This window comes from Pochonia chlamydosporia, chromosome 2, assembly GCF_001653235.2.
Source record: "Pochonia chlamydosporia 170 chromosome 2, whole genome shotgun sequence".
Classification (NCBI taxonomy): Eukaryota; Fungi; Ascomycota; class Sordariomycetes; order Hypocreales; family Clavicipitaceae; genus Pochonia; species Pochonia chlamydosporia.
In genome coordinates, this window is record NC_035791.1 from 5,684,388 (window position 1) to 5,695,585 (window position 11,198).

Sequence of the window (11,198 nt, forward strand, 5' to 3'; positions counted from 1 at the left end):
CCGAGCCGGCCGTTGCTTGACGACTTTGTCAAGCAGTACTTTTTATATGTTCACCCGTCGGCCCCTCTTATTGACGAGGCCGCATTCTGGAAAGCTTACAGCTCTGATGAGAGAAGTGACGCGTGTAAAATGCCACTAGTTCTCTTCCAGGCAATGCTGTTTGCCAGCTCTCCGTATGTTGAGATGTCAACGCTAAGAAAATGCGGATTCGCCGACAAACGGATAGCATTATGTACACTATACAATCGAGCAAAGGTACTGCTCCCCACCACTTGCCTTCACATAAAACGGCGTCGACTGACATTTATAGCTTCTCTTTGAAACGAAAACCGAAGTTCGACCACGGTACCTTGCCCAAGCCGCAGTTCTACTAACCTTCTACACCACGGCGGAAAGTCCTCACGCCGCAAGCTTTTGGCTGGCACGAGCAGTGAAAATTGCCAAGCTCGCCGAGAGTCGGTCTAAACACAACAAGGAAAATGGGAACAAATCTGAAGAACAGCCCACATGGAAGAAAAGGCTCTGGTGGTCCATTCTCATTCGAGATCGAAGTCTCTGCCTTGGACTCCGCCGAGAGCCGCAAATGACATCCAGAGAATTGACGTTCGTGTCTACCCCGATCGAAGACGATGAGTTGATGGAGGAGATATGCGAATCAAGGGCGTACGATAAGACGATAAAACGGGTTCTAAGTGGCATCTTTCGGGAGCAATGTCAATTGGCCGTATTATTGACAGCTATGGTCTCGCTGGCTTCCGCACCAAATAAGATTTCTGGTTCAGATGTGACCAACGAGGAGCTTGCTATTATACTGTCTACTGTATCCTCCACGAAGGAAGCGCTGGCTGACTGGATGTCGTTCTCGCGACTTCCAGCACGACTTCTAGAAGACCCTCCTGCACCTGTGAAGCGAATCATCAGGATTACCCTAATGTATTACTAGTACGTTACGATTCCACTGTTGTTGCTCTATTACTAATTGTGTAGTGCGGCTTGTATAGATGTCGCTCACTATGAGATTATGCTTCTCGAGAAATACTCTCTGTTCACCGGGTCTTTATACACCGAACGATGCCTGGATATCGGCAACATACTGCACACTTCCATGGCAAAGTTGATAGAGATAATGGAATGCTTTAGCCAGGAGGAACCATTTCATGGGTTCCCAATCGCTTTGTACGTGACAGCACCGCGAACAAGCCGACTCTTACTAAACGTTTCAATAGGCTGGCGTTTCTTGAAATGCCCCTCATCATCTCAGCCATTGACCTGAAGCTGTCTCCGTCGGTTTCGGAAATGGAGGTCCGTCGTCGTCGTATGGAAGCTATGGGGAAGCTTCACTCAACTTGTGGGCAGGCATATGAGATAGCCGACAGCATGGGCTCAAATACGAATCAGCTTCTTCGACTGGCGTACGACTTTACTCGCCGGCTTTTCTTGCAGCGTGACACCGGTCAGATTGGAAGTGGTGAGCATGAGAATCAGTGTATCATTAAATCGCGAAGGACGAGCAGCTGGGGGGACGCCTTCTTACGATTTCCGCGAGCCTATCTGATGATATCTACATCTGTTGACTATTATCTTTCTGTCGGCAAGCTGCCATCTCCGGATTGTCTGCCCAAGTTTATTCGAAGCACACTGCCTCTGGGGCTCACCATGGTCTTTGAAATCGAGCTTCCGTGGTCCCTTGATTGTGTTGAGCAAAGACGGCATCAATCGCATCACCAAGGGAACATAGAAACGTCACATCCCACATCAACCGGGCTCACCCTGGTTCGAGGACATGACATTCGCTCCCATGCGGGCGAGTTGCAAAATGGTCGGGCGACTACGGATGCATATATGAGCGAAACGTCTACTACCATACCTCGGCGGAAACGTAAAAAAACGTCTAACACTAACCTTAATTACTTCGCCATGGATACCACATCTAATGCTGAGCCACCTCTCGACGAGGAACTTGAACAGAACGACTTCCCTGTCATTGGTCCTTCAATCTGCTCAGCAAACCCGCAATTGTCCTTAGATGAGCGGGCACTATGGTCTGTTCTTGAAGCCATTGGCCCATAGCGACGCCATAAGGGGTTCATACTCTATCAACATCCGCACAGAAAGGGACGGATCTCACACATTATTCAATGGTGCCAGCACTTACTACAAATTTGGTGACCAACAAATCGACCTTACCAAGAGTTTATTATTGTCCGGGGCCGAGAGCTTGTGAGCGCGACTCTGTACCAGAAATAAAGGCTATAATATATATTTCTGTAGAGAGGCTAAAGAAATTTAAAGTGCCTAAACTAGCCTACTCAAAGAAATCTGGTTTATCCCTTTGGGAACCCCAGTCGTTATACATGTGGGAGCCAACCTATCCTAAGCTAAAGCGAAGCTCGATCCGCGCCTCTACAGGCTCAACAAATCGCAGTCGTCCGGTATTCTTATATACACTAGGCTTTATACATTAGAATCGCCTAATCTATGGAGCGTGAATAGTATAGAACGACTGACTACAGTTTTGCTTGACAAGTAAACTCCTCGTCCTCTTTTTCGCTCTTATTGTTCATAATACTTCGCTCCCTGTTTGCGAGGCTTTTATAAAGGTGCTTTGTGCCACACCGCAATAAAATTCTAATGGCATCTACGTGGGTCAATTAACGCCAGAGATTCGGGACATGTAGTGGTGTGTAGCTGGCCTGCGTCTCAAGCACCCAGGTCCCGTCCCAGATGACAATCCGGTCCCCCGGGCTGAGCCGTCATTTGTGACATGACACAGAGAGTTTGATGGCTTACCTTTGACAGGGATGGCAAGTCATTTACATTAATCGCAGCCCTGATTGGAACTCAATCGGTGTTGTTTTACGCACGGATAACGCCGCATTTGTTTGCTTCCCACCACGTACAGATCTTCCAGCAATCGTTGGTAAAGTCAATCATCGCATGGTAGAGAATGATGCCAGACACCTGGACTCATATTTCTACGAGCCATTTCGATCCTTGGAATTTTATGCTTTTTACATCTGCGGGTTGTTGTTGTTTCATTACCTCTGCAAGTACGCCTGCATATGCAATATCGCTATTTCTAAACTGTTTTCGGAGCTCTTAAGGGCTTTGCTACTGCTCCTCCTTTGCGCTTAGGCTAACAATATCTTGGTCCTGGAAGCACCGTAAAGAGTGCGATATCGTTGTCAAGAACATTGGCGTAGTACTGTTCACTCCAAATACTAGCAGTAAAGTCAGAGGTAGGGACTTACATTACTACTTACGGACTACTATCGAGTTTATTTGCCGTAACCAGTCTTCAGGGAAACTTCCGAATCATATTTCATCGACACTACTCCGTAAACGCACTGTGTTTCGTACAAGGTGGCTGATATCTTCTGGCGTAACGGCCTAATCTCCTCCCACGGGGCGGTATGAGTGGAATGGCCCAGACCGACGCCACAGAGGAGAGACGCAGTCAAAGCGCGCCTTCTCCCGTCCTGGGTAGAACTGGGAGTTTACAGCATTGTTGCCTCACTGTTTAAACAGCGTTCTGTTACGGTGGGACATTAGATAAGTGACTGCAAAGTCCGCCAACCCCGCATCTCACACAAACCACACAACGCACCCTCATCGCAACACCCGACCTTTACAATGCCGCCACAAAGCCAAATTGAGGCTTTTCGTGAAGCCGTTAAAAGCAGACAAATTGCCGGCGAATCTACTAGTCAGATCCTGCTTTTTTTGAACGAATTAGTTGTGGCTAGTGGCGGCAAAGCTATCACACTTCGTACCTTTAAGAGACAGCTGTGCAGATAGGGTCTTAGCCAAATAAATCCTGCGCGCAATAAGCTTCAGCCTTTCTATGATGAAATATGCGATCTATATTACGAAGGAATAGCTATTCAAGACATGCTAGCTAGTATCAACTCTCAGCTCAGCCTTGCGGGCCACTCGTCAGTTAGCAAGCGCACACTATATACACAGCTTAAAGACTGGGGCTTAAATAGCCGGCATGAGGCTGTTAAGATCTCAGAAGACCTTATTAATCGGGTTAAATATTACTTCTTCAACTTTGGCTTCTCTAATACCTCAATCCTTCGTGATCTTCAAAAGGAGGGATTTCAAGCTAATCACTATATTATACGGCAGATTAGATATCGCTATGGAATGAAGCGGAGGGCTCGAACAGCTGAAGAGCAAGATGAAAGACTCAACAAGGCAATCCAATTCCTTCAAGATGATCTTCGGCGAAGCTCAGCTATTCTTGGCTTTGGGAAAGGTCTTCTTTATCAATACGTTCGTTAACAAGCACAAGTAGCTATCTCTCAGCGCCGATTATACGATTTCTACCGTTCTGTATTTCCTAAAGAGGTTGCTGGCCGCCGTAATGGTAACTTCAAACAGCGAGGAGACTTTAAAGTACCAGGACCAAACTTCCTTTGGTCTCTTAATGGCTATAAAAAGCTAAAGAGGTTTGGATTCCAAATCTATGGCTGTATTAATGCATACTCGCGATGCATTATCTGGTTCTTTATTGGAAGATCAGCTACAACTTCAATAAGCACTTTAAAGCAATATCTTCAAGCCGTTTAGAGGCTACAAATGCGACCCTTCTTTACAAGGTCTAATCATGGCGTTAAGACGCCTCTGTGGGCAGCAGCACAAGCAGCTCTTGCAAAAGCTAGCCCAAAGAAGCTTAAATACACCGATAAAGATGGAATCAGCCAATATTACGAACAAGGTGATCGGCTGGATAGCTGCCATCTCTACGGACCAAGCACAAGAAACGTGAAGATTAAATCCTGGTGGCGTCAGCTGCGAGGAGGAGCTACAGATCGTTGGATAACATTCCTCAATCAGCTTGCTGGCTATGCAATTTTTAGAGATAATAACCTTGCTGATCAGATAGCTATGTATGCTATCTATGGACCTATTATTCGAGATGAATTAGCTCAATTTGTGCGTCTATAGAACGGCCACATTATTCGCAAGCAGCCAAATCAACCAAACGTTCGATCAGGTGTGCCGTTGGACCTATATCATACTACTGAGGACCCAAATTGGGGCGTTTCTCTTAGTCAAGATGATAATAGCCCTAATCAGCAGCTGCTTCGCGATATATTAAATCCGCTTAAGCATATTGATATTGAAACGCTGCTACCAGAAGAGACAGAGGCCTGGTGTAATCAACGGCTTCAAGAGATCGGATTTAAGGCTCAGCTAGACCTTGAAGATGACTTTAGACGCCCATATGTTGATAAATTCATCCAACTTCGAGATCTTATTGAGAGTCATCAGAAAACAGGACATCTGCCAATTCTACAGCTTACGCCCATTCCAACAGGCAGGGCGATTAAATACGAGCGTCTTCTTCAACAGAATTACCTTGATGACTCGAGGCTCTCTAGGGACCCTCTTCCAGTAGCCTTTAATGCACAGATAGCTAGGATGCAACAAGATGACCTTATTCTTAGTTAGTATATGTGTATATAGGTATATTTTGCAAGGAGCAACATTGTCATTTGCTTCATAGCTTTAGTCAGGGTTAGTGCAGGTGGTAAGCTTCTTACCCCTAGTGCTATCCCTGTTTATTGGCATGGAGCAAATAATAAATTCTTTTTGGTCGCTTGTTCAATTCTTCAGATAGAGCAGCTAATATTTTTTTTACAGCTTTTGTTATTGTTTTTATTCATAGCAATAGCTTCTTTTATTATTACAGCATATAGGGTATTTTTTTCTCATGCCTGCAGCTGAGTTTTTAACCCACAGCAATTTCCCCCTTTCAACACCATCATGGCTCTTACCTTCACACAATGCTTCCTTCCAGGTATTTACAGCAGCCTCAAATAGCCATTTAAGCATCCTTCTATTAACTCTTATTAGTAGCGATTATGTCTACCAAGGCTCGTTCAATCAGCGTAATCTGCGATAACCACCCCGATCGAAAAAGGCATGCAGAGATTTAGGCAGCAAATCGAGATGTGCCCAGATGTTCATTCTGTGGCAAACGCTGGCCAAAAGAGATCAATGTTAATGACTCTGATAGCGAGGTTATCTCAGCTGCTAACCTACAAAGAACTGTATCCTCAACAACAGGCTACATTTCATCCCATGGAAGAGGGCTCTCTAGTCTTCCAAGATCTAGCTCCCCTTCATCTACCTCATCATCTCTAGGTCGATCAGCTAACCTGATCCAATTCTCGCACTTTGGGAAGATAAGACGTGAAGCCAATCAAGCAACAAGAGCCGCAAAAGAAGCCTCACCATTTGAAAATTCAATTGGCTTAAAAATTCGAATTAAAGCTCTACATTCAGTTGGCTACAACCTTACAGGCGGCTTCTTTAAGGCCACAAAAACAACCCAGCTTGGTATGAAGCCTCTAACCTGATATTTGCTATTGCTAATAGTTATGTAGATAGCCTTAACCTTCCTATTATTCCTTGGCGTACGCTGAAGACTCTCTCAAAAGAGGGCTTTATATCCAACTACCTTATTCGTCTTGGGCTGCCGTTACGAGATATCAATCGATTAAATATACAGTTTGGGGTCTCATTTGAGAGATCTAGCAAGTCAGAGACTGGCACGTTTATCTCTGTTGCCTTTAAACATAAGCCTTTTAAATGCATCGATGAAATCTTTAATCCTAATGCCAATTACGCTTGGGCCATTAAAGATGGAAGAGTTATTCTTTGGATTGACATCCGATTTATCACGGATCAGCTAAAGCTACAGCCAAAGAAGCCGCGGGCGGCTCGAGCTAATAGCAAAAGCTTGTCAAGGCCCTTGCCTATTAATTCAAAGGGAAAGGAATTACAATCGGCTATGGTAGCTCTAACAGAGGAAATTAAAGCTGAGGCAGCTTGCGAGGTGATCTCTCTTGAAGCCTTTCCACCAGCAGAAGCTGATGAGAGCGACTTAGAGGTTCAGCAAGAAGATCAGGAAGATAGGGCACAAATAGAAGATAACGAGCATCAAATTAGTCTAGAGGACGAGAATCAGGAAGCACTAAAGGAAGCAGAAGATCATCAGAATCATCTGCCCTTGAGAAAACGGCCACGGACCCATACAATAGATAGCGATAATTATCCTCCAAGTCCTCGATTAACCCGCTTTGGTCGTAAAACAAAGGCGACAGCTAAAGCACAATTATCGCGGTCGTAATAAAGCCTTATTTTAGCTGCTTACTTAAATATATCTATTAAATAGCTCATATAACTAGCTTTCAGAGCTTGGTATGCAAATTCCTGATTTTTGGAACCCTGTGTTGTGTGCGGGGTTTATGTTTGGCGGACTTTGCAGTCATTTGTCTAATATCCCACCGTATTCTGTCCCCAAAAAGCTACCGCCAGCGGCTGAAAAACCGCCATTGGGGTAACTTTCGTGTGCCTGAAGCCCCCCGAGTGGACAGAACAGAGCCACAAGAAGTAGCACGGACTACGGATGGGGATGTTGTGTACCCTTGTTCCTAAATACTTTAACATGTTTAACGATAGAATACGAGAAGCTTTTGTATTAGTAATAGCCGCAACTTATAATAGTGCCAAAACGATGAGAGCAACTGTAATTAAGATACCCTCAGATAATGGAATATAGTAGGGGTATTGCCTCTCGTTAAGCGTTCAATATTTTCGACGTTACTTACCTAGACTTGTATAATGTACACAGTTTGGCCTCCGCAGAATACTGTGTCCCATTGCATGGTATGTCAGCCGTTGCTCTGCCTTTATAGTTACTTCCATCGTGCTAAGAAACTGTTCAAGGGTACGGAGTAGCGTTGGGTTGTAGTTCACCTTCCAAAAAACTTGGGTACGCCCCTTACCAGGGCCCCGGAACACCAAGGGCCGCTGTCTTAGGTACCAGCCAATTGCGACGACAAGACGAGTCGCCCGTAAGGAAAAGAAATACCAGATGCATGCGTCACATTATCCCGTGGCATGTTGTAATAGCTATATATTACGGGCCCTGCCTACCTGGTATCGCCTATTTGTGCAGTCAGTCGTAGCAAGCCTTCTTCTACGATGGCGCACCAAAGTCCATCCGACTCAACGTCAACCGAATCTGCAGCTGCAGCAGAGGCAGCGTTTAAGCAGTTTGCAGTCGAGTCATGGATTCTTACATCACTCGCTATATTAATCTGTGCTTTAAGAACATATGCGAGAGTGAGGGCTGTTGGTGTGAAAAACCTTTGCTTTGACGATTATATGGTGTGGGTTGGAGTGGTGCGTTTTGTGCCAAGTCTGTTACTGTTGTTCGCTTATTTCTGCACCGGTTAACCAGGAATGGGCACAGGCTTGTTACACGATGTTGACGACCTTGGCGTACTGCGCTGGTACAATGGCAAAGGGTCTTGCAAATACCGGCATGACAGATGCTGAACGAGCCGCTTTGTCTCCAATAGATGCTGAATATCAGCAAAGGTAAGCCTGCTATACAACCCATCACTTTCGGGCAGTTCTGATATCTAATTCCTAGAGTACTTGGATCAAAACTGATTTTCTGGGGCTGGCTACTGTTTGGCTCGTTGCTTTGGGCGTTTAAAACATCGTTGCTAACCTTCTATATTCGATTAACTGTACGCAGTGCGCTACATGCTACCTACCTAGCTAAAGTTGCAATCTATTAACTAACCGTTATGGCAGACTGGCCTGAGCAGAAACTATACTGTTCGCATAACAGTTGGCTTTATATTTCTCGCAGTATCTTATTTTACCCTGGTAATGACATTCTTCTTTTCTTGCCGCCCATTTCATAAGTATTGGCAGATAAACCCAAATCCTGGCAGTGAGTTTGCGCTAAATTATTATACCGGTTTATGCTAACTAATATCTTATTAGCTATTTGTCAATCAACTATATCAACTCCTCTTGTGTGGAGTAACTTTGTTCTAAATGTATCTACGGATATATACATTATGTCTATACCTATCCCATTACTATGGAAGTCAGGCTTGAAGATGGGAAAGAAAATATTTATGACAATTTTGCTTGGTGCTGGTGTATTTATTCTTGTTTGTGCTCTTCTAAGAGTCATACTGGTTGAATTGGTAAGTGCCGCAGCATTGTTGAGTAGTGGGAGTGAAAATTCACCGTTCTCTTAGTATCCCGATACAAGTCCGCAGCTGGAATGCTCCTGGGCGAATCGGGAGTCATGTATCGCCTCCGTTGTGACGAACTTACCTTTGATACTGCCCCTTGTGAAACACTGGTTTGATTTGGTTGCTGGTTCTCTTTCGCTGTTTCAAACACCCAGATCGGGTAAGCTTCGAACTAGCTTTCGTACCATAGGCGGAGGTAATGGATCGCCTGGTTATACCGCAAGGCTAGGCCGTCGAGCGATACCGAGTCTCAATGCTCTGCCCACGAACTTGACGATGTGTACAAGTGAAGAAAACATAATCGGGGAGTCGATCAATATTCATGACATGAAAAATGCAGGAGACTACAACCACAACCACAACGATCATTTGTCAGACGAGTTTGGGATTTCCGGCCCCGACGACAAAAGAGGTCAGGTTTCGGCGCGAGCCACTCGCGAAGACCGGTGGTAACATCCGTCAACATATGTCTGTCTAAATTTATGGGGGGTAAGGGAGGAGTTCAAGGGCAACAAAGACTGTATTAGCTTAAATCTGGCAATAAAACTTCCACTGTTGCTGCTATGCTACTTTGATCAAGAGCAGAGATATCCGCTCCGATTGACCACAGCAGCTGCACTATCTCGACATGTCCTTCTGACAATAAGCTAAAGAGGGTTCTCATACATAAATTTTAGCAAGGATCTTGCTCTTACTGTCGTTCCACTCCTTATCCTGGTGCAGGCTTAGAACTTGCTCGACTTTTTAAAAACAACCAAAACAAATTTCAATCACTTGTGTATAATGCAAGACTCCGTATAGAGCAGGTTCTATTGGACTTGCCAACGTGGCCAGTATCCTACCGTTGCAGCATACTAGCAGAGTGGAAAATCTACCTACTGTAATCGTGCCATTTATTTCAGCTGTAGCACAAGCAGCAGCCGTTGTGTCCACGATCCTCACTCGAGAAAATTTCACCGGCGAGATGCATCAAGACATGGACTATGAAAGCAAAACGATATGTAGAACAAATCACACCTGCGATACAATACACAATGACATCCTTTTTGCGTACTCGAGTATGTAAGAGTATGCATCGGTGCACTCGAAAACCTTGGAGTATGCTCCTCGATAGGCCTAGACTGTCCGATTCCGATCCCAGTCAAACCCCATCAACACTCTCGTAAAAGGATGAATAGGATCGAGCTTAAAGACCTCCGCGAGTCGCCTATACCCCGGCTGAAAGTACTGTCTAAATATAGCCTCGTCCAGCAGCTCCCCCTTTGGCTCATTTATGATAGTAGTGATGCCATGACCGGTATGCGCCACCGCAGCTTTTTCCCACGCGCACTTAACTTGAGGATATAATTCGAACGCTGTAGTTTCCGGATCTGCAAGGAGTTGCCAATAGCTTTCCCAGGATAATATTGCGTCGGAATGCTCCACGCTGTAGCGGAAGAGGCAAGAGGATACTTTGGCACTTTGACAGCCAGTTGGACGAGTGTGGCTTTCAGCGATCGGGGCTGTTCGTAGAAGTAGACGGCTGATGAGGCCCAAGTCGTTATCGTCGCGCAGTATACCCGACCTAAAGCAGATTCTCTCAAGCTTGTGCCATTGCGGCAGCAATTGCGGTTGGGTCAAAGCAAGGGCTGCAATGCTTTGCATTTCTGCAAACCAATCTCCTGTGCCAGAGGGCGTAACCAGAGAAATTTCCGTAAGTCGGTGCCCGAGACTGCATAATAGACCCATGACAGATAATGTCTTGGTTTCTGACGGAGTTGACCAATTGAAAGCTCTGAAGCGTTCCGCAAAGGAGTGAAAACTTGTGATGTTTCTTGGCAAAGATGAAAGTAGACGTTCTCGAAAGTCTAATTGCACGAGGATTAGTTAAGGCCTCTTTCATTAGATTCGTTTCTCACATACCTTTGAGATATTCTTCCTCTTCTTTGTTGGTTGTCCTGCACCACCTCTCCAGCCTGAAAGAGGCAATATTTACCAGGCTTTCATGGACAAGTTTGGCAAGTGCTAGGGGACTCATCTGTCGCTTAAATTGATGCCGTATGAGCAGAGAATTAATTATTTCCACTCGTGGAAGACGTCTTTTCTTGAGTCCTTGGAACTGCAAGAGGGACCCGAGGTATC

The 11,198-nt window shown here is 45.2% G+C and overlaps 1 protein-coding gene across 1 annotated transcript; it reads left to right on the forward strand.

The window, feature by feature from the left end:
* Positions 1-3,891: 3,891 nt before the first annotated feature.
* On the forward strand, positions 3,892-4,287 carry VFPPC_17473 (hypothetical protein; the record flags this gene model as incomplete). Its single annotated transcript, XM_018283222.2, has 1 exon — positions 3,892-4,287. The coding sequence occupies one exon, from the start codon at positions 3,892-3,894 to the stop codon at positions 4,285-4,287; it is 396 nt and encodes a 131-aa protein (XP_018137521.2).
* Between the last annotated feature and the right edge of the window lie 6,911 nt (positions 4,288-11,198).